This window comes from Pelodiscus sinensis, chromosome 6, assembly GCF_049634645.1.
Source record: "Pelodiscus sinensis isolate JC-2024 chromosome 6, ASM4963464v1, whole genome shotgun sequence".
NCBI classification, from domain to species: Eukaryota; Metazoa; Chordata; order Testudines; family Trionychidae; genus Pelodiscus; species Pelodiscus sinensis.
In genome coordinates, this window is record NC_134716.1 from 118,762,367 (window position 1) to 118,783,483 (window position 21,117).

General features: G+C 43.7%; 1 protein-coding gene across 1 annotated transcript in view; it reads left to right on the forward strand.

Moving 5' to 3' along the window:
* Positions 1–21,117, forward strand: part of EPG5 (ectopic P-granules 5 autophagy tethering factor) — an 87,487-nt gene that overhangs the window by 25,117 nt on the left and 41,253 nt on the right. Inside the window, exons 10-25 of the mRNA XM_075932735.1 lie at positions 152–307; positions 764–921; positions 3,460–3,614; positions 4,449–4,589; positions 4,934–5,098; positions 6,050–6,172; positions 7,976–8,235; positions 10,482–10,622; positions 12,466–12,610; positions 13,422–13,619; positions 14,346–14,456; positions 15,333–15,452; positions 15,686–15,852; positions 17,160–17,387; positions 18,466–18,589; positions 19,605–19,749. Of these exons, the coding sequence (XP_075788850.1) occupies positions 152–307; positions 764–921; positions 3,460–3,614; positions 4,449–4,589; positions 4,934–5,098; positions 6,050–6,172; positions 7,976–8,235; positions 10,482–10,622; positions 12,466–12,610; positions 13,422–13,619; positions 14,346–14,456; positions 15,333–15,452; positions 15,686–15,852; positions 17,160–17,387; positions 18,466–18,589; positions 19,605–19,749 (2,537 nt within the window). The remainder of the gene's footprint in view (positions 1–151; positions 308–763; positions 922–3,459; positions 3,615–4,448; positions 4,590–4,933; positions 5,099–6,049; positions 6,173–7,975; positions 8,236–10,481; positions 10,623–12,465; positions 12,611–13,421; positions 13,620–14,345; positions 14,457–15,332; positions 15,453–15,685; positions 15,853–17,159; positions 17,388–18,465; positions 18,590–19,604; positions 19,750–21,117) is intronic.

Here is a 21,117-nt window from a genome sequence, read left to right on the forward strand (position 1 = left end):
TATTTACCTGTAAGATAATGGAAAAATAGCATAGGAATTATGACTCTCGGAGGATAGAAGGTGGAACTTTTGGCTCTTCCTTGTGTGGTTATGGATACTGATGACATCTTTATTTTTTCTGTCCTCCTTTCCCTTACTCCCCATTGTATAGAATGACAGTTTGTTATGTGAGCGACCACTGGGCCCAGTATGTTAGCTGCAATAAAGAGTATGGATCAATAATGCACCCTTATTCTGTGGAGAAACTGCAAGTCGAATTTGATGAACTGTTTCTTCGGGCTGTTCTACATGTGTTGAAGGCAAAAAGGTAGGAAATCCCAACAAAGGATATGAAAATGTACACTAAAACACTATTAAAAACAAGAGGAGGTGAAGGCCGTGTCTGCATATGGGAATAATAAAACCCTTCTGCAGATTCCAGATCTTCATGAACAGCTTGAACTTGATTGTAATTTAGTATTTTAGTAGTGTTTAAATATTTTCTGTTGATTTAAAATGCAAGATCTTTAAACACGTAGATGATACCAAAATGGGGGATGGTTGGGACTCAATTTTCAGGTTGCTGTAAGTTATGCTGTGGGGACTTGCCCAGCACAAAGTGGGATCAACATCAATGGAGCTGAAAGGCCACTCTTGAACCCCTCTTTCCACAATGAGATGGGGTCTTTCAGCCAGATCAGAGGGTCTGGACCAATAATTTCTTTTCAGTGCGCTGAGGCTTATTATTGAGCAAATTATTTCTACTTGGCTTAAAATCCAACAGGTTGGGTGTCTGGCTGTTCATGTCTGAGATGCCTTATGCCACGTTGTCGAGTGGCATGCTTTGGAAGCTCTTCTTCATCATGCACTGTGCAGAAAATGAGCAGCTGGAAAATCTCTGCTCCACCATGCAGCCTGCTGACTGCAAGCGCACACTCAAAGGTAGAATTCTTTTGCTTGCTGTGACTTAAGGAACCTGCAGGGCAATGTTTTGAATTCTGTTTTGGATCCATAGCTAAGCATAGAACGTTCACAGAGCTCGTGAAGTCCAAAGAACAAGGATGTTGCCCTTTCTGACTGGTGACTGCAATTACTTGGTTTTGAACAAGGAGGCACCCACCTCTCACAAGTGCCTTCTTTGTGGTTGGGTGTGAGCCTGTTTTTCTTTCAGCTCTTATAATGAGGTGGCATTAGGGATGCAAATGGGCAACTGATGGTGCTTACTGGTAATTGATTAACTGACGCACCAGCCTGGCTGGCAGTCTTCTGCCCCAGGGGGCTAGCTGGCAGGGCCAGGTCCACCATGCCTGTGGGATCCTGCTTAATTGGTTAATCATTTAAATGTATGTGTTACTGCAAAATTAACAGCATTCACACAGTTTTCCAAAAATATAAAGCTGAAATCTTCAGTTTCAACACTCAGCAGTTGTGTAATGTTCTCTTCAATCCAGGGTAAGGCTCAGCAACTTTTGCTTTCCTATGTCAGGGAGAAGCAGCGCTTCCCCCAGGCTTTGCAACACAGAATTCTTGGACAATCATTTGGTCTTGGGTTCAGTGTTCCAGTGCTCACTTAAGTTTTCAATCAATGCAGAATGAATTTACTAACTTAACTTCTTGTCTAAAATCATGGTGTATGGGATGAACACAATCCCTAAACTTACTTAAAACCTAGTTGCTCTGCTTGGCTGGCCCTAGTTCTGATCTTGCCTTTACTGACTATGTAAACTATTTAAAAATGATTAAAGGAAAAGGGCTTGTAATGGCAAACAGCATTCACCTCTCATGGGTGCCCCTGGTTTACTGACCAGTTCAGCAGGGCCCATCACAGTACCCTCACCTGGTAGGGTAAGTTCTGGGTTCTTGCTAGGTTCTAGGTCCAGTTCCCTGGATTCTGCCTGCCCATACTGACCTGTCCATGGTCCTGTAGCTCTTTTAGCCAGCCAGGGACTTGGCCATCTGCAGCTCTTTCTGGGTTCTATCTTGCCTGGAGTGAATGGTCTGCAGTCTTGCTACTTTTCCATGCAGCCATGCACCCACTTTTCTCTCTTCAAGCTCCAGGCAGGAACCGAGTGCTCTGCTCTACTGCTTTCTGATTGGCTGTTGTAGCAGCCTCTCTAGCAGCTTCTTTTCTGCTTTTTTTGTCGCTGAGTGGGAAGTGGCAGGCTCATGAGAACCTCCAGCAGGGTCTTCTGGACCTGGTTTACCCTACCACCAGTCTTTTCACGCAATTTTGTATTTCACTTGTGGAACTCATTTCCACAAGAGATCATTGAAGTAAATAGCTTAATACATTTTTTAAAAACCCAAACGCTTTTATGGATAATCATAGAATCATAGGACTAGAAGGGACCTCGAGAGGTCATCGAGTCCAGCCCCCCGCCCTCAAGGCAGTACCAAGCTCCGTCTACACCATCCCTGACAGATGTCTATCTAACCTGTTCTTAAATATCTCCAGAGAGGGAGATTCCACCACCTCCCTTGGCAATTTATTCCAATATTTGACCACCCTGACAGTTAGGAATTTTTTCCTAATGTCCAATCTAAACTTCCCTTGCTGCACTTTAAGCCCATTACTCCTTGTCCTGTCCTCAGACACCAAGAGGAACAAATTTTCTCCTTCCTCCTTGTGACACCCTTTTAGATATTTGAAAACCGCTATCATGCCCCCCCTTAATCTTCTTTTTTTCCAAACTAAACAAGCCCAGTTCATGAAACCTGGCTTCATAGGTCATGTTCTCTAGACCTTTAATCATTCTTGTCGCTCTTCTCTGTACCCTTTCCAATTTCTCCACATCTTTCTTGAAATGTGGCGCCCAGAACTGGACACAGTACTCCAGCTGAGGCCTAACTAGTGCAGAGTAGAGCGGCAGAATGACTTCACGAGTTTTGCTTACAACACACCTGTTGATACAACCTAGAATCATATTTGCTTTTTTTGCAACAGCATCACACTGTTGACTCATATTCAACTTGTGGTCCACTATGACCCCTAGATCCCTTTCCGCCATGCTCCTTCCTAGACAGTCGCTTCCCATCTTGTATGTATGGAACTGATTGTTCCTTCCTAAGTGGAGCACTTTGCATTTCTCTTTATTAAACCTCATCCTGTTTACCTCTGACCATTTCTCTAACTTGCTAACATCCAAAGATAGAGTAATAATAATTAATGCATTCCCCCCAGGACTTTTGGAAATAATCTAGTTCCTTATGTTTCAGGACATAAACCAACCTATAATTTTTGGGATTAGGAAGAAACTTTTCAGTTGCTTCTGGGTTTCTTGCACCTCATCTAAAAGGGGTTGGACTGGCCATATTTGGAGGCAGGATACTGCATAATATGGGCCACTGGGTTCAATCCAGCCTGGCAATTCATATGTCTCAGTTTATGTTTCTGGTATTTGACTAAAGGTAAAATACACATTTTGTTATAGTAGGCAATTAACCATTTAATCTCTATTGTCACACCCATGTGATTTGCAGACCCAGAACACATCGAAAGCTTTGAGAAGTATCTTACATCCGTGAACTGCTCGGAAGAAATTTGTCTACTCACCACGTTTGCTCAAATGGCACAAGCCAAGCGGGCTGATGTGGATGAGGACTTCATCAGAGTCATCGTACTGGAGATCTATGAGGTGGGCAACATCCCAGGGCCGATTCTGAGAGGTGCTGAACACTACTGTGGGGCACTGATTTTTGGTTTTAAAAGGAAAGTTCAAGTCATTCTGCACCCATTAGGATTAGGGCGTTAGCTGATAACCCAATCAAGCTATTCTTCTAGCTTGGTTGTGCAGTTCTTTAGGACTGAAATGAAGTAACCCAGATGGCTTGTTTGTCATTGCTACATGGGCACATCTCTTCTGTATGCCAGGCTGCAATGAACAAAGTCAGGACATGGAAAATCTTTTCATTTCCTTGTCTTGTTCCCTTTCTCTATTGGAGCAGGCCTATATTGGAGCAGGCCTATTGTGCATCAGAACTGCCTGACCGGGAGCTCTGACTCCAATTTTATTGCTACCTGTGTGTGCTCCATTTTAATTTCCTGAGATCCGTGGAATCCATGCAGCCAGGTGCTGTGATCCAGTAACTTTTGGTGCCGTGTCTGGATATACAGTTGATAGAATCATAAAATACTAGAATTGGAAGGAACCTCGAGAGATCATCAAGTCCAGTCCCCTGTCCTCACGGCAGAACCAAGCAGTGTCTAGATCATTCCTGATAGATGTCTGAATGACCTGCTCTTATATATCTTCAGTGATGGAGATTCTACAACCTCCCTAGGCAATTTATTCCAGTATTTAACTAGTTAAGAACATTTACTGGAGTTTGCAGTTTGTAAATACCACACCCCAGGATCAGCAGAAATTACATATTTTATTGTATTCTCCACTATATTGCCAATGAACCTAATTGTGCTCTCTCTCTCTGTTGGTCTCTCTCCCCCCTGCTTTCTGTTCTCATCTTCTCAGATATCTTATGTCAGCCTTTCCACAAGAGAGTCCTTTTCAAAGGTTGGCAGAGAACTCTTGGGAGCAATCACGGGTGTCCATACGGGGGTAATTTCCGTACTTCTGGATCGAGTTAGAGACACCATTGAAAAAGTTGGGATGGTAAGAGCCAATCCATGTCCCTTAAAAAAGCCACTATTAAGAGATTAAAGTGGATGTTATGACCTAGTGTTTTAAAGATGAATAACCCGAAGGGGTTTTATTAGGTGGTGCAAACAGATTCTAGTAGTGCTGTGACCGTCAGTAAATATTTTCAATGTGTTCAAGTGGGAATAAATAGAATGGGAGAATGAGAGATGCTAGGATCAGAGTTGAGTAATGGGTTAGTTGGGATTGAGATTGTTGTTACTACTGTCTGTTGTATAGTGCGGAGCACCTTGTCAGCACTAAAGGAAATCATTCTCTTTAAACTTTGATATGCAATATGTGTATTTCCATCCCTCCAGGTTTCCTTATACTTGTTTAAAGAGCTGCCATTGTACCTTTGGAAGCCCTCTTCCTCCGAGATAGCACTGATCCGTGACTGGTTATTGAATTACAGTCTGAACACGGTGGAGAATAAATTAGCCTGCATTATCCTGGAAGGGCTGAACTGGGGATTTGGTGAGCATGTATGTATTAAAAAATAAAAGCCTAACACTCAGACCTGAGAAAAAACTGTTGTTCAGCTAGCATTTTAACTAATCATGAATGTTGGAGATCAGCCAGCAATACCACTAGCACATTCTACTTGGATGTGATGGGTTGCTTTGTATATATTTGAAGGTGTGAGAATGCAGGTAGCCCACTGGGTTTGGAAGATGTCACTGGAGGAACCAGTTCTGTTCTGCTGCCATTCTGTCACAATTGTAATTGGCAGAGGCATTTGAGCCAGAGCGCTCTCATTATAAATCAAAAGAAGCAGCTGGCAGTGTGTTTGTTTTGTAATGGCCTATTGACTCTGGTTTGTGCTTCTCTCCAGGATCCCAGAATTTCAGGTGCATGGCATAGATCATCTTTTTCTTTCCTACATTTAAGGAGGCTGGTGGATTTGTAGGGTTTGGGGAGATGTGTGTGGAAACTGAGCTAATTAAACGTGAAGTTTTTGTTAGGATACAATAGACTAGAGACCTTTGGTGGTTGTGGTAAAGTCCTTCAACCTGGGATTTGAAATATTGTACAGAAACTTTAGCTTGTGAAATGTTTTTATATGTGGTGTGGTTTGTTTTTTTTGTTTTGTTTTTGTTTTTGTTTTTTTTGTAAGGATAGGGCCAGAAAAGTAAAAAACAAATTAATAAACTCTTGGGGGTGTTGAGAAGGTCATTCAGCATAGACAAGTCCCTCACTCTGGAGCTCTGTATGTCTAGAAGTCTCTGAGCCTGAGTTAATTATTTGTTAGTGGATGGTGCAAGACTCCTTTTCCTGACCAAGCATTTGGCTAATCTAATGCATCAGATATTTCTGTTTATATTGACATCTGTTCCTTGGCGATGTAATCAGAAGCCAATTGAAGATATGTTACAGTGAAAATTATGATACGGTTTTAAAGATCTTCTTTAATAAAGAAAACAAACTTTTAACAGGATACTACTCTTCACCTTGATCCAGCTGTCCACGCTGAAGTTGCATTAATGATCTTAGAAGCATACCAAAAATACCTTCCTCAAAAACCATATGGTGGGCTGCTTTCTGAAAGCATAAAACAGGTACTTCTCCCTCTCTGCTTTCTTCTTTGAATTTTTGGTGGTGGTAGATGAAAGAAGTATGGGATAGAACCCTCAAACTTAAATTTAACCCCCCCCCCCCCAAATTTCATGCCATTTTATTGGGTATTTCGTTATTAAAAGGATAGTTGTGATTCTCAAGCTAAAGTATTTATTACACAAAGACTATATTGAAAGAACATTGTAAAGATTGCAGAATCAAGCTCTCAGCCTTAATACTGGCATCTCCTAACATTTATCTGTGCAATTTTGTTTCATCCCTCTTATCTGTATGCATGGTGATACATTCTTCAATTACGTGGTCCCTTGTAATTTGCTCAGGACCACTGCCTATTCAGTGCACAAAGTGAATGATGCTCAATTAATGAGCAAACCATTCGGTACAGGCAGTCCCTGGGTTACGTACAAGATAGGGACTGTAGGTTTGTACTTAAGTCAAATTTGTACTTAAGTCGGAACTGGCGTCCAGATTCAGCCGCTGCTGAAACTGACCAGCGGCTGACTACAGGAAGCCCGAGGCAGAGTTTCTCTGCCCCGGGCTTCCTGGAATCAGCCGCTGATCAGTTTCAATAGCAGCTGAATCTGGACGCCTGGGACAGAGCAGCTGGGGCGCTGCTGGGTAGGTCTCTGCAGCGCAGCACCTCAGCGCTGCGGGGACCAACCCGGCAGCACCCCAGGTGCTCTACCCCAGGCATCCCCAAGTCAGCTGCTGCTGAAACTGATCAGCGGCTGATTCCAGGAAGCCCTGGGCAGAGCAACTCTGCCTCGGGCTTGCTGTGGTCAGCCGCTGGTCAGTTTCAGCAGCGGCTGACTTGGGGACGGCTGGGGCAGAGCAGCTGGGGTGCTGCTGGGTTGGTCCAGTAGCGCCGCTCCTCGGCACTTCTGGACCAACCCAGCAGCACCCCAGCTGCTCTGCTCCAGGCATCCTGATTCAGCCGCTGCTGAAACTGACCAGCAGCGGCTGAATCAGGACTCCTGGGGCAGAGCAGCTGGGGTGCTGCTGGGTTGGTCCAGTAGCGCCGAGGAGCGGCACTGTGGGACCTACTGGCAGCGCCTCAGCTGCTCTACCACAGGCGTCCGCAAGAAAAGCCCCCATGGAGATGCGGGCGGCGGGACCGAGACGCGCCGCGGTGCCGCCACCCGGGTCCTCTGCGGCTTTGCTCCGCGTCTCCTTGGTCTGCACCATACTAGGAGGGTGGTGATACCCACATTTTACAGATGGGGAGCTAAGGTACAGAGAGATTAAAGTCAAAAGAAGCTGTCCCACTACCTCTGTCTCCTTCCCCAACAAGTCCCATCTACCCATGATCCTGTCTCCTAGTTCTTCTCCTCTCTCTGCCCTCCCAACCCAGCCAGCCACCCTTAGCCTTGTTCTTGGGAATAGCTGAACTGCTTTGGCTGAAATTTCTCTAAAACATTCAGCCGGAGACAGACACCTATCATGGGAAATTTCAACCCGCGTGATTCTAACTTTGCCAAATTGTAAACAACTCAAACAGGATCTTTATAATGAATAGTTTGGGGCAATCTTAGTAGTGATACCGGCTTTGCCTGAAATAAGGCCTCCATTACTGTTGTATCTGAATGCTACACAATCTTTATTCTATTTATCCTTACGACGTCACTGTCAGGTGGGATAGTGCTCTTATCCCCATTTACAGATGGGGAACTTCAGGCCCAGATTCCCACAGAGGGCTGTGAGGGAGCAGAGATTTGAACCAGAGTCTTTAGTCCTGCTCTGATGGATCATCCTTTTTCTCTTGTCATGTTGCTGCTTTGTTATAGGTTTCATATTTGGCTAGTGTTGTTCGTTATGGAGAGACACCCGAGACCTCCTTTAATCAGTGGGCGTGGGGCTTGATTTTGCGGTTAAAGCTGCACAGAAATGATCATGGTGTGCAGCAGGGTTGGCCTGCAGTTCCCACTTTCAGTGCTACACTCGACATGACAGAATCAATCACGCTTCATCCACTGCTGAAAGCTGTCAAATCAAGCATCCCGATTGGCTGTTACCTTGCATTGGCAATGACTACACTGGGTCATAGGTAAGTGTGCTTGTGATGAGAGAATAACTCCAGTGGGCTGATCATCCTAAATGGTAATGGACTGTGTGGGGCTAATAAATTCTTGTTCATCTTCAAATGGGCTCAGTGTTTTGCTGAGGGGAATAGAAAACCTTTTCTCCAGCCGCCTCAGGATACTGCTTTCCGATAACATGCTGACTGACATATATTCCCTCAGTCATAACTTAGGCTCTTTTCCCACGATAGTTGAAACTGTGCTAAGTGCTGACAGTGTTTGAACAATTATTGCTGGTGTAATATCTCTGCCTTGGAGAGGGATGCCTTCTAAACCCTGCTAATCATAGAATCATAGAATCATAATCAAAACATTTTATCTTCCATTCCCACTTGTATTGGTCTGCAGCAACATTTTCTAGCAATGTTGCAACAGAATGTTCAGAAAATTGAAAAAAACCCTGTTCGTAGTGTGCATTAGAGATTAAGACCCTTGTTACTTCAATTAAAACGTTAATGAGCATCCTGACCTAGCATTAAAGATGTTTCAAAACCATCCTTTCTAGCATAAACTCAGCTACTTTGTGGTTATGCTCTGTGTATGGGCTTCTCATTTGATTAATTCAAAGTGATGCAGCCATGCTACTCATGTTCTGCCTCAATATTTTCACTCTTTTTTTCCAAGTTTCAGCCATTTTACTTTTTCCATATAACACAGATGTAATTTGTCAGGAGAAATTACCCTATTGATCTGAAAACATCCGCTCAATGTTTAGTGCAGCCAAAATAGCAAACAATGTTGGCAAACATCAGGAAAGGGATAAATAATAAAACGGAAAATGTATTGCCTCTATATAAATCCATGGTGCAGCCACATCTTGAATACTGCATGCAAGTTCTGCTCGCCCCATCTCAAAAAGATATATTGGCATTGGAAAAGGTTCAGAAAAGAGCAACAAAAATGATTAGGGGTTTGGAACAGCTTCTGTATGAGAAGAGATTAGTAAGACTGGGACTTTTTAGCTTGGAAAAGAGATGACCAAGGCTGGATACAACAGAGGTCTATAAAATCATGACCGATGTGGAGCAGGTAAATAAGGAAGTGTTATTCACTCCTTCTCATAACATAAGAACTAGGGGTCACCAAATGAAGTTAATAGAAAGCAGGTTTAAAACAAAATAAAGAAAGTATTTCTTCACACAATGCACAGTCTACCTGTGGAACTCCTTGCTGGAAGATGTTGTGAAGGCCAAGACTATAACAGGGTTCAAAAAAGAACTAGATGAGTTCATGGAGATAAGGTCCATGAATAGCTTTTAGCTAGGATGGGCAGGGTTGGTACTCTTAGCCTCTGTTTACCAGGGAATGAATGACAGAGGATGGATCACTTGACGATTACTTGTTCTGTTCATTCCTTCTGGGGCACTGGCATTGGCTACTCTTGGAAAACAGGGTATTGGGCTAGATGGACCTTTGTCTGACTCAGTATGGCTGTTTTTATGTTCTTCCTCCCTTGTGTGTGCTTCCCACTAGGGTTAGAACAGTTTGATTCCATGTTTTTAGAGAGTGGCTCCTGTTTGGTGGGTGGTATGATCTGGGAATGAGATGAGACACAAGGAACTTCTGATCTGTATTATGGTATTGTCTTGCCCTGTGGCTTTGGGAAAACCTTTTACTCTAGCTCCCCATATGAAGAGTAGAGGCCAATACTGATCGTATTTCGCAGGAATGTGGAAGTTGGATTAAGATTAAAGCAAACTGAATAAGTACAGAGCTATGGAAGTGGTGGTGTTGAATATTAGTATTACATCTTTCTGGCATTGACGATCTGGGCATAGAAATGTTAACCTCACCATCTTTAACATAGCCCCAGGACAGTGTGTTTGTACTGCTAACACTTGATACCAGGAACTGCACTAAATTAGTAGCAGGTTGTCCCTTTCCCCAGATGTTCAGAACGTTAATTCTGCGGTGTCTGAGGCAGTTGCATGTTAAGAGAGCAGGAATCCCATGTAGCTCCTCATCTAGTATCTCCTGTAGTGGAATACATTGCCAGCTATTAAATGGTTTCCCATCTCCACCTGCAGCAAATACCTACTATAGTTAGAGGCCTTAGGGCTGACACACCCAGAAGTTTTACCACCTTTAAATTCCTCCTCCTTGGTGGAGAAATAAGTGGAAAGACTTGAATCTGCTCGGATAAATTCACAAAGACTGAAACTCTTCGGTATTTGTTGGTCATTTACTTTGTTTTTGTTTCTCTCTTTGGCAGCATTGAAAAGTTCTGTGCAGAAGGGATCCCTCTCTTGGGCATACTGGTGCAGTCTAGGTATCTGAGAACAGTAGTCCATGCTCTGGATAAAGTTTTACCCTTGTTCTATCCCTGCCAGTACTACCTTCTGAAGAATGAACAGTAAGCATGATCTTTATTTAACTGTAGCACCAAGGCAGAGCAGTATTAGTGTGTGGCAACTGTTGACTAGAAGCATAATCACCATTTGCCAAGTTGTTACTTTTAACAACCATTATGATCAGTGGTACAGCTGTGGTAGAAATGCACACCCACTATACTATCACCAGGTATGCAGACATCCTGCTGAGACCAATGCTGTAGTATGTAGTACAGTTCTTCCGTCTCTGGATGGCGTGATATGTTCTGTCAGCGGATGGGCTTGGTAGATGAACAGGCAACACTGTGGGTGTCAAGGCTGTTTCCACTAATCCTGTTAGAGATCCAGTCAGAATCCCCATAGGATGTGGCCCAAAGACCTATTTACACAACACTGTCATGATTTATTGCTCTGGTACTAGGCCAGGCTGCATAACTTGTATATGAAATAAACCTCCTCCCAAGTCCTCATTGCTGTTATGCTGAAACATAGACTGTCTGGGATTGACATGGAGTCCCAGTGGGGTGGGCCAGGGTAGTTTTCAGGGTTGTCTCTCTCAAAACAGCAGGTACTTCAGAGGGTGATGTCCTTTGAAGGATAAGTTCAGCCAAGAGATCCTGAATTTATAGCGATCTCCTACTATCAATGTCCCATATGCCTTTCTCCCACTCACTGATTTATGTCAGGTCTTGTCAGACATCTCTTCAGATGTTTGACAAGATTACTGTGCATTGATACTACCCAAACTGCCTGAGCAGTAATGCCAGGTTTTCCTCCTCTGGCCCACTTTCTTTGCTTCTTGTGATGCTATCCTATGCTTTCTTGATTTGGGCTTTTCTCCTGCTCTTCCCATTTCTTTTTGCCCAAGTCTGCAAATGTCATTACTCCTGTGCTTATATAGTGCTGCAGAGTGTCTTACAAACTCTACATATAAAACTTCTCATGTAGAAGGTAGAAGCCCACTGGTGTACTGTACAACACCAGGCAATGGGGAATTTTCGCTAACGACAATGGGGCAAATCTCTCACGTACAAGAAGTAATATATTCCATGCAGAGCAGACTTGACCTCTGTTTTTTAAGATCTCATCTGAGACTGCTATACACAAACTGATGCCTTTCACGCTCGTATATATCACTTGCCTAGCTTTCTTTCACACACATCTTTGTGCCTCTTCCATGTTGTTCCCTGTTTCTGGAATTCTTTCCATTTCTTCCCGCTCCAACCAACTTCCCTTTTATAATTCACGTGGTTCAATGCTGATCTGGAGTGGGCAATTCCCACATCTTTAGGAAAAAATTATGTTGATTTGAGATTATATAATTTGAGGGGATGTTACATCTGAACTGTCTGAATTAGATTGAGGCCGCTTATGTATGACTTCTGTGTATTTCCGCTGTAGTAGGGATGATAAATTGGGACCAATGTAGTTTATAACACATTGGTGACTAAGAAGAGACTGTAAAAGCCTGCCTCCTGTCTGCTCTTTGCTGATATTTATGAAAAGATCTTTGAGATCTTTCGAGTTGGATGACTTTGGTCAGCATTTCCCTGCCTTACAAGTTCTGTGTAGTGGCTGGTGCCTTTTGCCCCTGGTGCTGCTGTGTTTCAGCAGTGGGGAGTTTCGGAAGGGTTGAGATGAAAATCATTGGTATAAACTTAAGATGACAGTTCAGATATTGAAATGTTCACATGCTGATTTTTAAAAATGTAAACCTCTTTCTAATGGTGTGGGTTTAAGACTAATCATTATCATCTGTATTAGGCACCTAAATCCCTCAAAACAAACCAGCCCATCCCTGAACGTGTGATGTAGGAGAAATCTTAGAATGGAATAAATTTCATTTGTGTTTATTATGGTGTCTAGGTTTTTATCATACATCCAGCTGTTCCTTCACCTGGATGGTGGTGGTCCACAAGGCATGACTCAACAGGTCACACACAAAGTGGCGCAACACTTGACGGGAGCAAGCTATGGAGAAAATGTTAAGCTTCTCAACAGCATGATCCAGGTCAGAAGATGAAGCATGAATGGACTGTATAGCTATGGCTAGAGGGTGATGGATTAGGATTTCACTCCAGAGCTATATGCTTTTTGTTTTACATAGTGGTGAAGCTCTTGATTGAGAGAATGCTTACCTTATCAGTGCTGCTTAGAATGTAGTATGAAGCATAGCACACTGACATTCTGATCGAATAGAGCAGGAATTAAGAAGTGTATCCCGTGTTGACAGGGTTTGTAACTTATTGTTCTGATTGCTGGTTTGTGAATATTATTTGGAAAATGTTACTGGTATAGAAAAAATTGCCACTGGTCTTCCAATATATTTCCAGCCTTATCAGATTGTGAGGCCTAGACCTAATGAAGTTAAGTGGAAACAATACCAGACTTAGGAAAGATGATAAACTAATACCCATGCTGACATTGAGAGTTCTGCTTTTCAAGGAGAGCAGAACGAACCCCACAGGGTAGGCATTGCCAAGCTGGGAACCTGCAGATTTTCAAAAGGATGACCTCAGTGCTGTTTCTTTTCTTGCAGAGTTAGAATCCTTAAAAATGGTTTCTTCTCCAGCAGCATTCATAAGCTCCACAGACCCCCTGCTCCAACATCTTTTTATCCTGTGAATTTCTGTGGTCAGGGATAAAACACAAACATAGCAAACCCTTTACAGTTATTCCATTTGCATTCTTCTGAAAATAGATAGTCTGTGATACTATCACAAAAATCAACCAGTGGAAATTAAATAATTGTTCAGTAAAGTTCCGTGCTTTAGTAATTCAGGCTGAGAGCTGTTTGTTAATTCCACTCTTTAACTTGGCAGACCCACATTTTTATAAGCAGCCAGCCTGATGGAGTGGGGTTGGCTGCCGTACTGGAGTTCTGGGTGCAGCTCCTCACTGCTCAACAGCTGTGGCACAGAGAGACAGCAGCACTCTACCTGCTGGATCATTTATGCAAAGCAGCTTTTCAGTATAATCAAGAGGACTGTGTGCAAAAACTTCTCTACCAACAGCATAAGGTAAAACAAATGTATTGGTGCAGCTGTTGAAAAGTGGTAAAGGCTCCGGTCTAGGATTATCGGTTCCAAAAAAACCTGTTATATATAGTACGAGCTCATTTATCTGAAAAGCAACAGGAATGTTGATCACAATTGAGTAAATTGGTGTTTGGCTAATTGGATGGGACAGGTTGTAAACTCTCTGGTCCGGCATCCTTGTAACCTGACTGGTCCCGGATGAGGGATTTTGCTGGACCAGTGGAGATCATTTAGGATCCCTGTCACCATCCCCCCTAGCCTGGCCACTGGCCTCTGGACTGGCTTCCCACCTACTGTCGGCACTTCTGCCCTGTCAACCCCAATGGGAAGCCATCGCTGCTGAGGCTCTGGGACCTGCCAGGCTGCCCTGCCAGGAACCTGTTGGGAAGCTGCGTGTGCCATTCTGGGGCTCTGGGACCAGTCAGGCAGCCACGCTGGAGCTCCTGGACCTATTGGGCAACTTCAAACTGTGATTCCCTGCCCCACCAAGCTACCATGGCTCCCAGCCCTGCTGGGCAGCCACACGATGGGTCTCCCGACGCCGCTATGGATCTCCTTGATGAAATGAGATATTTTGCTGGCATTTCAGTGATGGGTTTTAGAAGCAGGATTGGAAGCGTGTAAGACACAGGAACAGTTCCATAGCTATGTAAATTCCCTATCACTCTTTCACATTCATTCATTATTTTATGCAAACTTCCCATGCAGAATGCATTAGGTTATCACTGTGACAAAGGTCTGCTGTCGTCTCTGGTCAGTTGGATTGTGGCAGGAAATGTGACCCCTTCCTTCATTGAGAGCAATGCGAATTCCACGCAGGTAGGCAGTTACATCACTTGAAAGTGCTGTTTTCCTCTTCACGCTTGTTTGAAAGTCGTCTTCTACTCTTGCCATTCTTTTTTTTTTCTTATTGTGAAAGGTCTCTTGGGCTGAAATAAAATTTTATTATTTTAGACTAATAGGGGGAGGGATAGCTCAGTGGTTTGAGCATTGGCCTGCTAAACCCCAGGTTGTGAGTTCAGCCCTTGAGGGGGCCATTTAGAGATCTGGGGCAAATCTGTCCAGGATGGTACTGGGCCCTGCCATGAGGGCAAGGGACTGGACTTGATGACCTCTCAAGGTCCATTCCAGCTCTATGAGATAGGTATATCTCCATATTAATTCATGTGCTTAATTTAGTCTGAAAGGGCACTGCAGATTCATCAGACTGGAGATATCACAGGTCTTTTGCACTGACAGTTTTTGGCATGAGGGAGCGGGTGGGAGCCCACTCTGAGTTCGATTTAGCAAGTCTTAACAAGGCTCACTACATTGAACTCCAGAAGATTGATCATGGCAATGGCGATCTTCCTTTTAGTGTAGACAAGACCTAAGTGGAGACCTTTGCAGGTATTGTGTAGAGAGGAGTTCTAATGTTAAAATATGTGGGTTATTTTATCTGGTGTTCTCTGTATGGATAATTATAGCTATTGATCTTTCCTCTTTGTCAACTAAAATCCTCCTAGTTCTAATAGGTCAGCAGTGAAATGGAAGTTTTGGTTCCATACCCATGGAGAATAAGGTAGCTATTAATAAAACTTCCTAGCTCCATGTGATGATGCTTTCAAAACTTCATTGTAAGGAGCTATAAAAGATATTTAGAAAACAGTAGGATTTCCTTTGTAGTCAAGATTCCCTATACTCTGTCTCTTCCAGGTTTGGTTTTCATGGATGGTTCTGAATATGGAGTCCATATTTGAAGAAGATTCCCAACTTCGCAGAGTTGTGGAGGGTGAATTGGTCCTCAATGCTTTAACTCCTGATCAGGCTCTGAAGGCAAGAGAATAGTTACCCCTTAATACATAGAAAATTGAGTCCTTTCTTGAGCCATTCTTGGCAGTGCTGCTTGGACAGACACCATTAGGTTTATAAGATCTATAAACCATAAGGTCTTTAACCATTAATTAAATGTGTAGGAATATGTTATAATAGAGTCTGTTGTGGGGAACTGCAGTGGAAATGGGCCTCCTAGAACACTTGTTGAAAAAAATTCTCCATTCTTTTTGCAGAAAGCCCAGGCCCAGCTGAAGCTGCCTATTGCACCTTCTCTCCAGAGACTAATGATCTACCGTTGGGCTCATCAGGCCCTTGCTACCCCTGCAGATCATCCCCTGCTGCCCCTTATCTGGCAAAAGTTTTTCCTCCTTTACCTTCACCGACCAGGGCCACAGTATGGGTGAGTTTGTTATTCATGAAAGGCTCCGATATAATTAGGGGTAGGCATTTGTGGTGTTAGTCCAAATGAGGTTATGAAGTGCGTTGTTCAATCCCTTTTCCATAGTGCGAGGAGCTCAGCTGAGAGCAGTATTTAGTGTCAGTAGCCTTGTAGCAGTTTGAGTCAGTGGGAGGCCATGCTGACTCGCGGTAAGCCCTGAGTCCAGAGCCTCAAGGGTCTGACTGCTGGCCTATTAGCAGTTCTAGTGACCTGCCCTGGGTCAGGGCCAGGTGGCAAATTAACAGTTAAACAGTAGTCTGGAGGGTTTCCCCCCACACCGTTCGGGGTCCCGGACTCTGGGTCAGGGCCGGGCAGCAAATTAACAGTTAAACAGTAGTCTGGTGGGCTGCACAACAGTTTGTGAGCCCAGGCCCTGAGTCAGGGCAAAGCAGCGAACAAACAGTCAAGCAATCTGAAAGTCCAATGACACAAGCCTGTTCGCAGGCTGAGCCAGGGGTTGGGTTCCTTACTAGCGGAGAGCCAACAAGCACTGGGGATTTCACACCCCAGGGGGAATCTGCTATCCAAAGAAAGGGGTGATGGGGGGGGGGGATGTGGGTCTCCCACCTCCGCTGCATCCTAGCCCAGGGCCCTAGTAGTGGCGGCGCCATGGCTACTGGATCGGCGGGGCTCTAAGCCGTAACGCGCTTTCCCTACCTGACTACGTAAAGCTCTGGGACACTTCCCCATCCCCCCGGGGGGTCTATCTGGCTCGGTGCAGCTCCATGGATGGAGGTGCCGGCAGCATGTCCATAGGTTCAGGGTCCGGGGCAGGTAAGGATCCCAGAAATCCGGCCCATTCAGCTGGGTCTTGCATGGGTCCGGAGTGTCTAGGTAGTTCCGTGGGTCCAGGCGGTGGCCTCTGCAGGTGTGTCCAGGGATTCAGCTCCAGCCGTGGCTGGGACGATCTAGGCCTGGGCTCAGGGCCTGGCAGCGGCCCGGGTGGTCCAACCCAGTCATCCAAGCGGAGCGCGGCTTGGCCGTGCCTTTCTCCACTGGGGCCGGAGGAGAGCCTCTGCCCTGCTCAGCAGCTGAGCTCCAGCTGAGCTGGGAGCTTCCCTTCTTATACCCCCAGCCCTATCTTCCTGTTTCTTGTGGGCAGGGCTATGTGATTCTGGCACTGCCCACCAAGGGGTTTTGAGGGGAGTTTCCTCCTCTGGGTTAGCAGGAGGCCACGCTGACTCACTACATGCCTCTGTAAAACAAAAACCAAGATATTGTGCAGAGATATTGATTTGACATTAACAGCAGGACTTTTATTTTTGAAGGTTACCTGTAGATGGCTGTATTGGAAGAAGATTTTTCCAGAGTCCAGCTCATGTTAATCTATTAATTGCAATGAAGCAGCGCTTGACAGAGGTGGCAGATTTCCACCATGCAGCTAGTAAAGCGCTTAGAGTAGAGAGTACTGCCCATGGCAGTGAAGGCTTGTCAGGGAAGGGGAGCTGCTCACCAGATCACCTGACTTCACCAGAACTACATAAAGAACTTGTCAGGTAGGGAAAGCCAGTCCTATTTCAGTCATGGTTGACACAGCTGGTTTTGCTGTGGCAATTACTGATTATATACCATACTCCTTGTGGAGGGATACATATTTTACATATGTACTTGCATGAACTCAAACCTACACTTGAATCAAGTCACTTGAAGAGTGTACCTGAGTAACAAGTGCCAAAGGAAGCCTTAAGTAGTCTCTCCCAAGCTGTGGGTTCCAATAGATTAATATGGCGGAGTCCATATATCATAGTACCACAAATGTATATGGTCTTTATATGAAAAATTTCCAGAGACAGCAATTGAAATGGTTCCTTTATTTACCAGATACATATGTTTAAGCTCCTTGCAGCAAACAAATACTGCATGTGTGCAACAAGCAAAGGAAAGCATACATCTTTTCCAGCCATATCTGAGAAATAGCTGCTGAGTGGGCCTAGATTATAACTTTCCAAGTATTTTGTCTGTTTTTTCATTTCAACGATTTCCTCTCTTTCCGCCTTCCCTCACTCCACTGTGAAGTTAGGCTATTCTAGTAAATCTACCAGGAAGCTTTACAGCCTCTATTTTCCCTCTCTCAATTTCATCCCATTAGTCCTGCTTATTTCCGTGTGTGTTACCATCCTAAATAATTTTTCCGTCATCATTCTTTGGATTGCCATTGACTGTACTTGAGCACAGAGTAGTGTAGAGCCTCTGAAACAAGTAAATAGTAAAGCTCTTTCCTCCTGCTGCCCCATGCTCCAGTCTAGGCTGAGCTGCTATGTTTCACACTGGGGGCCAGTGAGTTAGGCTCTTATGTAACCCTCCAGTCCGTGTGTGTTACATGTGACCCTTTGTGTTAAATGTGTAAAGGATATTAGTTGGTTACATGCCCTAGTTACTGGGCCTGGTTCTTTAGCTCAAGTTTAAAAGACTCATTCTTTTTAGCTCCAGAGGTTCCCATTTCAGTCTTTAGTGTCAATCAGAAGGGTGGTCATCACAAGCTGCTATTAATATACAGTGTGTTCATGTGCCATTAAGGGAAAAAACACACTCTGTAAACTTCTAACTTTTTTCTCCTCTTCCCTCATTTTTTAGGCTTTTTAATGTGTTTGTTCTGTGGTTGGAGGAAGAGAGCTTTCAGAAAGGAAATGCATACATTCCGTCTTTACCGAAGCAATACGACGTGTACAGACTGGCTAAGATCATGCAAAATCAGCAGGTGAAATGGAAACTTCAGCATCGCTGGCAAAGCAGGACTGGGTTGATTGTGATCCAAAATTCAGTTCACGTGTTAACAGAAATGCGTAGTAACGTCTTAAATTGTGAAGCAGCCTGCACCCCACTAGTCTGCAGTACTGTCCATTCTGCGAGCTGTAGCTTTGCAGCACTGCTTTTACTTAGAATCCTGTATGCTGACCCAAACAACCTCCCTCCACCTCTGGGCCAGAGCTCATGCCCAGGGTCCTTGCATGTTACAACAAAAACATTGCTCTTATTCTGCAGCTCTCTGTGCTTTTCCAAATGGCTCTGAGAACAGGCCAGAACTAGATTTTAGATGGCAAATAAGATGCTTGAGCTTCAAATCTGCTCTCACTGAAATATTATGTATTCTTGCTTGAACAAGCAAGAGGAGAAGCTTACATTACTCTGTTCGCTAGGTACACTGTGCATGTCAAATCTTGCATGGCACTGCTGAGGTCTCTTTGATAAGGCAAACCCTTGAAAGTTTTCCCCCTCATCGTGAGTATGTTGTATGGATGAGCTCTAGGAAATGCAATCCAGTTTTGTCTGATTTCAATAACTCATGCCCTGGATACTTAAGGGACTGCACCTTGCTCTCCATTTCTACTAAGCAGTTGTTTTGAGTTGTCTTTGCCCCTACTGTTTTGGGGTTCAGCTTGAACTAAGCCTGGAATGGAGCCCTTTAGGCTGAGGGACCTCATTTGCAGAAGTTCCTCCTGGAGATTTATCAGTTACATTCCTTGCATGCTGGTCAGTAGAGCTTGTCAGTGGCTAGGCATGTAGATGGGTTTATATCTAGCTGCTGCTTTTCATCAGCTTTTTCTCTTTTGGGGGCTCAGTTTTTCTGGGAAAGTTTTTCTTTAAAATATTGGGCCTGGTTTCATTCTGTAAAATGATTGTACAGTCTCCCTTGTACTTTAGGTGGAAATGAGAGCACTTTGTCAGCTGTACAAAATGCCCTCTAATAATTCAAACCTTTTCTTATGCCATAGGATTTGTGGATGGAATATGTCAATATAGAGCGCATACAGCATGAATTTCGGGAAGATCTAAATCTTTGGCTCCAAGTCAAACTTGAATCCCATACAACTCCTTCTACTTCATCAGTGCAGACAGATTTCACTACCCCTTTGTCAGGTAAGCCAGAAACACATCATCATTCAAACTTTCATAGAAACAATGCGTGTATGTTTAGGCAAAAAGCTAAAAAAAGCTCATTTTACCATTTGGCTGCTTTAGGAATGGTATCTATCATAACAAGTGGGTTAATGCAGTTTGTATATTCTTTATTGAAGTACTTGCAGTAGGATGATGTTTTTGTAGTACAGTTCATGGGAAAGATTTTCAGAAATTAGGTGGTTACTAAATTCTTATTTAGGCACCTAACTAAGTAGTCTGATTGTTCAAAAATCCTGAGCCCACCTAGCAGCTCCCTTTCACATTAGTGAAAGTTACATGGATCATTTGCCTCTTTTATCATTTCAGAAAAGTCATGAATTTCTGTGTTCCTTAAGTATAAGAGCTCAAAATATTTTAGGTGAGGGGGTATCTCTGCCTATTATTAAGATTCCCTGATTTGTTTCATTATAGGATTCTGATTGTGTATAACTTTGCTAAACTTTAGCCATTTTAATTGAAATTGTCTACATTGGATGTCTGCCTCTGGCTGACTTGAGATGGGAAATGAGAAAATTTCTGCTAAAGTGTTTTCAGGTGTTTCTGAGAACAAGGCTAGTGGGGAAAAAATGTGTTGACCACTCTGTGATCTTTTCTTAGAGAAGTTGATGTGCCCTCATTCTTTGAAGCAAGAATTTGAAATTTGGGAGGTGGCGGCCTTTGAATCAGGGATGTGCTTTTTGATGTCCCTATGAAAATCCACCAAAACTAGGCCAAATTATAAACTTTACTATGAACCACTCTTAACTATTCCAGTCAGTTATGCATCCACCTTATAGTAGCTTCATGTAGGTTGTCTTTTCCTAGATTGTATATGGGTAGGTCATGCAAGACGGTATCAAAAGCCGTAAAGTCAGGACCTACCACAGCTACCACTTCCTCCCTTCCATAAGGCTTGTTACCCTATTAGATTGGTTGGACATGATTTGTTCTTGACAAATGTATTCTGTTACTTATCTTCCTATCTTCTAGGTGTTTACAATATGCATAACTGTATGCTTTATTGCAGTGTTTCTTAAACTTTTTAAGACCGAGGAACACCAAACAATAATTATTGTTGTTGAGCAAAAAAAAAAAAAAAAAAAGTTCGCCTGCTTCCCTTTGAGGGTGGCCATTTGAATTCTTTTGTTCTCCGCGGCACATCTCCAGCTGTGTGTACCGTGGAACACAGTTTAAGAAACACTGCTTTGTTGTCTTTCTGGATACAGAAGTTAAGTTGGCTGGTTTGTAACAGTGTTCTGTAAATCTATGATTCTATCTGCTAGACACCGCAATATGCTAGTCTCAGAAGGGTAGCTGTGTTAGTTGTAACTTTAAAACATTGAGTAG